Source organism: Procambarus clarkii, chromosome 9, assembly GCF_040958095.1.
Source record: "Procambarus clarkii isolate CNS0578487 chromosome 9, FALCON_Pclarkii_2.0, whole genome shotgun sequence".
In the NCBI taxonomy this organism is placed as follows: Eukaryota; Metazoa; Arthropoda; class Malacostraca; order Decapoda; family Cambaridae; genus Procambarus; species Procambarus clarkii.
Genome location: NC_091158.1, coordinates 41,219,733 through 41,225,787, shown reverse-complemented (window position 1 = coordinate 41,225,787; position 6,055 = coordinate 41,219,733). Strand labels below are relative to the sequence as shown.

At 38.2% G+C, this 6,055-nt stretch overlaps 1 protein-coding gene across 1 annotated transcript; it reads right to left on the bottom strand.

The window, feature by feature from the left end:
* Positions 1-5,442: 5,442 nt before the first annotated feature.
* Positions 5,443-5,832, bottom strand: LOC138362916 (piggyBac transposable element-derived protein 4-like). The gene has a single exon (XM_069321494.1). It carries the CDS (start codon positions 5,830-5,832, stop codon positions 5,443-5,445), a length of 390 nt encoding a protein of 129 aa, XP_069177595.1.
* Between the last annotated feature and the right edge of the window lie 223 nt (positions 5,833-6,055).

Below are 6,055 nucleotides of genomic sequence, written 5' to 3'. Positions count from 1 at the left end.
CTTCGTGGCGGCTACGTCCGTATTCAATTAACTACCCTAAGTGGAAAAACCTTCGTAAGTTCATTCCGGGATTTAAGTGTGGTTTCGACCACTCGTAGCTTTACATAAACTGGATATAAGTCATTTTTTTCTCTACTACAAAACACTGGGATCGATTTATGATATTGGAACATTACCAAAATATTATAGCTGGTTAATCTAGTGAAGAGGAATCCTTCGTGTTAGTTATATATGCATTCTCTGCTTGAAACTTGAAGTAAATATGTGTTTGATGATAGTAGAATTAGTTTTATAATAGCAAGATATTATACCCGTAGTTATTAAGTAAATAAACACTGGTGAACATGAAATATGAGAGAAGGTGATGAGCCCTGCCTGATGGGATCATTTACTATCACCAAATGCCCCTGTTCACCTAGTAGTAAGGGTGTACCTTAGCTATACATACCCATTTCTAATTTATTTAATTTGGTTTTATTTTGAAATTAAATCTGGGTGAGACATAAAATAAAAATATGCTGCACAAATGATGTTAGGTAAGGAAAAGGGTAAAAATGTCAAAAACTTTATTCATTGAATACTTAAAGCTATAATTATGACTATATAGATTATTAAAAAAGAGAGAGGGAAGTAGGGGTCCAAGACCTCTTCCTGTTAAACAATTTGGGTGTGGAACAAGTAATTATCAAAAGAAGGCACCATGCCGGGAAGGCTATGTAGCAGTGAGGTGAGGCAGCTACTTATTTGAGAAATGCTTATTTTATTTACCTTATAAGCTGAGGCAAATTATTTTATTTGAGGAATACTCAGCTGATTCCTCTACATTTAGCATGGAACAAATTTGTGTCCAAGACCTCTTCCTGTTACTCAATTTGGCTGTGTGTAACCAAACTAGAAGTGCTCTACAAATCAAGGGACCCAGAATGTGGAATGACCTCCCGAATCATGTCAAAGGCTGTACCTCTCTCAACCAGTTTAAGAGTTAAACCAAGTACTGCCTAATTAACTCCATGTAACCTAACTTACCTCCTAAATGTCAACCCATGTCTTGCTATTTTTTAAACAACGCTGTTCACCAACATGTGCAATTGCTGATTTATGCTATGTTAACCCCCTTTTTGTATTTTTTATTCCTTCTTTCAACACAATTTATACTTAATCCCGATTACTATTAAGTTTTAGTCAGTGTTTTTTTCCCCCCACACCTTGCCCGAAATGCTATGAGTATTAGTGGCTTTAGGTATTGTATGTACTAGCTCTGCCTATAAATCCAACATTATGTTTGTAAATCAACTGTATGTACTTTTCCTGAATAAAATGTATTTATTATTTATTTTTTTATCAGTAAGTATTAAAAGAAGGCACCAAGCTGGGAAGGCTATGTAGCACCATTGTGTGTAACAATAAACCAATTTTTTTTTAACAAATAATGCACCTGTATGGGAAAACAAATCCTGTCAGCTGAAAAAATATTGATGCAGTTATTTAAATGAAAAATATAATGAAAGAAATATTACTGGTTTATTTTTATCCTATCTTTTTGTACTGTACAGTATATCCAAGGAAGTGAAAAATTGAGACATAATGCACAATTTAATGAATGATTAGCATGGATTAGCAGTTCAAAAGAAATATGACTAATACATATCAACATGAGATCTTAATGATCCATGGTCAACATGATTTAATAAGGATAATACAGTACTGTATTTGTAATAATACAAACTATAATTTAAAATCTTTATTACTGATTTTTTTTATTAAGAAGATTAGGTATACACAGCAATGTGCTGCTACCCTATTCTATATGGAATATTACACAGTGTAGATAAAAAACTAGCTATAAGTTTATCAAATACTCCCATCTCACAGGATGGTTAGACATACTGTACATGGAATCAATTTAGAAAATACCAGCCTCAATACAAAAAACAAATAAACTCTGACTAAACAACTCTAAGCAATTTTCACAAGAGGTAAGCACTGAATCATGGAAACATTATATTATAATTACTCTTACCAGTTTCTACAAAACTCCTCTCAAACAATGTATTTTTAAACATGTTTAGGTATACACAGCAATGTGCTGCTTCCCTATTCTGTATAAAGGACCACACAGTGTAGATCAAAAACCAGCTACAAGCTCACCCAACATCCTCACCTCACATGATGGCCAGTCATACATGGAATTAGGAGAGAACAAAATACTTAATGCTGATCTATTAGCCTCCACTGGCAAAATCTGGGTGCAGCACAAGAATATCTTCCAATATTCCTGAGTGTATGAAGTAATTACAGAGCTCAAAATACCTCATACCATTTGGTATGAAGTCACTGATAACAGGACAATCACAGATATAGTGTTGGAGAGTATGTTCTCTGAAGTAGGACTGAAAACATGTTTTTTTTTTCCACCAAGAGGGCTATAAACCCATGGAACCGCCTACCCCCTTAAGCCGTAAATGCCAAATTCCAGCTAAAAAACATCATTAAGACAATTGGCGAGCCCTTTAACAAGCCGCCGGCTTTCTGTCCTCTTCGAGGTCACTAGATAGTTAGTGGCCCTTGGGTAAATTCAGTAAATATATACAATAATTGTCAGCGCATCTTCCGAGCAACAAGGACAGCTACACAGTATCTCTTAGAATTACGTAGGTAAACAACAAATGTAACATATTTGTTTACTACAATGTCGGTGCTGGCTGTAGAAGTTGAAAAAACATTGTTTTACTTCGAAATATACTAATTTTATAAGAAAATTCGACGTAAATAGGAGGCAGTTGAGCTCCGATAAGCCAGCGCTAAATCTTCAATATGAAGAATGTTGCTGCTCTCTGATTGGCCAAACGAAACGCAGTAGTGACCTCTATCGGCACGCAGGTGAACCAACAATTTTCTTCCTAAGTATACCTTATTGAATCGCACCTAAGCATCTTCTTAGGGCGCACTTAGGAACCTTCGTAGCAAACCCACTTACGAAGAAATACACAGAGCTTCCTGAATCTAGGTCCTGATGAGTGGTTTTGATGCTAGCCAGCCTCGCGTATGCCACAGATGTAATTATTTCTATGTGGGCTTCAGGAGACAGGTTTGTTGTGATATCAACTCCTAAATCTTTCTCTCTGTCCGTTTCATGAAGTGCTTCATCTCCCATTCTGTATCCTCTGTCAGGGCTCCTGTTTCCACCGCCTAGTTTTATTTTCTTACATTTACTCTGGTTTAACACTTTCGCGCTCTCGGCGCTCAAAAAAAAATAATACCCTAGATGCTTTCAGTGCTTCGCGCGCCTACGCGGTAAGACCAAAAAAGTGTACACTCTTTTGACTGTCCTGACAATAATTGAAAGCGCACGTATTTAAATTTGGTATCACTGTGTTCGCAATGAAATTGTCTATAAGAGCATACCTATAAAGAGCCGCCCAAGCATAAGGACTATCAACACCAAATAAAAAACTATTGAGATCACTCGCCGAGAGCGCCAAACAGCAACAAAATGTTTCCACTCTCTTAATGGTTGCGAAGCCTACAGTTGTCCTACATTGCTAATTGTGGTATTATTGGAATCGCAATAACATTCTCTACACGGACATATGCATATGAATGTATAATAAAGGTAATTGCCCACCCGCAAGAGTGTGGGAAGTGGAGAGTAGTTAGCCGCGAGCGCACTGGCGAAAACACAGGGGGGAAATCATGCTTGGAAAGTTTATACATTTATACGTTTCCTGACCCTACTTTTCTATATACGTATTTCTTTTTTATACCAATGTGTTCGCAATACAATTTTCTATAAGATGAAATGTATAACAATTGTACAAAGCATGTGTAAGAGAAGCGCCAAATATAGAACCACGTCGCTCAGTATGCGTTCGCGGCAGAAACAAACGCATTGTTTTCGTTCGTTTGATGTTTCTCATGTTTATACTTGTTGAAACATTTTATAATTTGTATCACAGTGATCGCAGTAAAATTTCCTACACAGACATATACATAACACATACAAATATTTCCCACGTGTTGGATATATCAACGGCTAAAGGGAACCCACTGTCACACGACCGCCACACCCAGAGCCACACCCCCAAACATACTTTGTGTTTTTTTTTTTTTACTCATAGAGGTTTATGTGATATAATATTCATTCTGGTACCAAAAAATTCGCAAATAAATTCTCTACAAAACGTATATAATATAACTTCTTATAGATGATAAAAAATTCCAAATAGGTGTACTTACCGTGTCTATGTTAATTGAAGATCAACAGTTGAGCATTTTTTCTTCACTCCACCATCTTCAGGCTTCTGATCCTGAAGTTGCTCATCTGATGTTTCTTAGGTGGAGTGAAGCTGTTGGCGGTGGTTATTTTTTCTCCACCCAAAATATCTTTCTTCGGTGGTACCTTGTGTAGCAAGGCGCAGCGCACAGTGCCACATCACAAGTTTTGCATCCAAGTCGCACGTCCCTCCTTATGCCAGACTTGAAACAAATACGGCATCTTCTTTTTTTTAGCCAAGTTCACGATTTCATGCGTCAACTTGTAGTTCAGACGTTGTTCTGAATCTATAATTCTTCTATTTCTTGGATGCACTGGAGGAATATTGTCTTCTACAGGAACCACCAAACTTGTAGTAGAATCTTCTATGAAATCAGAAACATCAAGTGGTTCTATGTCCTCAATGTCCATTTCAGAATTTGTGGTTGATGAGTGGGCTTGAAGTGTTGAGGTGAACAGAGGACGCCTCGCACCAGATGGCCCGGGTGTTGAAACTGCCGCGTCAGCAGGAGGAGCTGCGCTGGCATCTATGTCGGGAACATGTGGTATGCTTGTTGTTGTTGGCCAGTCCTCGCTGTTCCACGCCAATAAGGCTTTTATTCCTACTGCGTGATACTCAAATAGTGTTAGTTTTTTTGTGTCTGTTGAGTAGTGGTTATACAATGCGTATGCATTGTGCATGGCCATTTGCAGAAAATAGAAAGTGATCTTCTTGGTCCATTTGTATGTTTTTCTTGCAAACTCATAATATTTGACCATTTGATCAAAATGATCAACACCTTTCATGAACTTATTGTAATCCACTATGGCCTTTGGTTTGTTCATTTTCACAAGTTCTAGTCCAGTTCTCCCGTCACGTTTACGAACGCGTTTCCTGCGCTGTGCTTGAGTAGTGTCGGCATTGTGGATATTGGTGATGACAGAGACGGGGCGCTTGTCCTTCCAAACTATAACAAAGGTGTTATCCTTACTCATGTATAGGGTCGTGTCGGTTGCCATTTTACCCTTTACCACTTGTTGCAGATCCTTGGGGGCGCCACGTTGGAGTCTAAGTGTGCCACATGTGTAAACACCCACTTCACGTAATTGTTCTGTTACGCTTACCGAGTTATAGTAGTTATCCATATACAAATGATAACCCTTGTTGACTAGGGGTGCCATCAAACCCATCACGGTTTCCACTGTCGTTTTCCAATTCCACAATACACATCAAATTTATATATGTAGCCTGATGTCCCTTCGGCCAACATATAAAATTTTACACCATATTTATCAGGCTTGTTGGGATTGTAGACCTTGAAAGAGAGGCGGCCGCGCCATGCCATTGTACCCTCATCGAGACTCAATTCTTTTTTGGGGATATATACAGATGCAAATTTTTCTGAAAAATAGTCCATTAGTGGTCTAACTTTTATCAATCGGTCACTATTATTCACTGGAACGCCTTTTTTGTTGTACATGTGGAAGAACTTAGATATGTGTTGGAACCGAGCAGACGACATAAACAAGTTGAAGAATCGACAATGCCACATCTGATTCGTCTGCCAGTACATCCTCATTGTAGGCATCTTCACTATGCCCATCAGTATGCACAGGGCCAAATATCAGGCCATTTCTTTCACAGACACTGGTTTCCACGATTTTCTTGCTGAGTCAGCCATGAGATGTATGATGTGTGTGGCATGCAAATTGGTTTCATACGCTAAGTATTCAACCACTGCTCTAGTGAAAAATAGTTGTAAAAACTGCAATGGAGTAGTAGGTAGTGGAATTGTTAGGCCA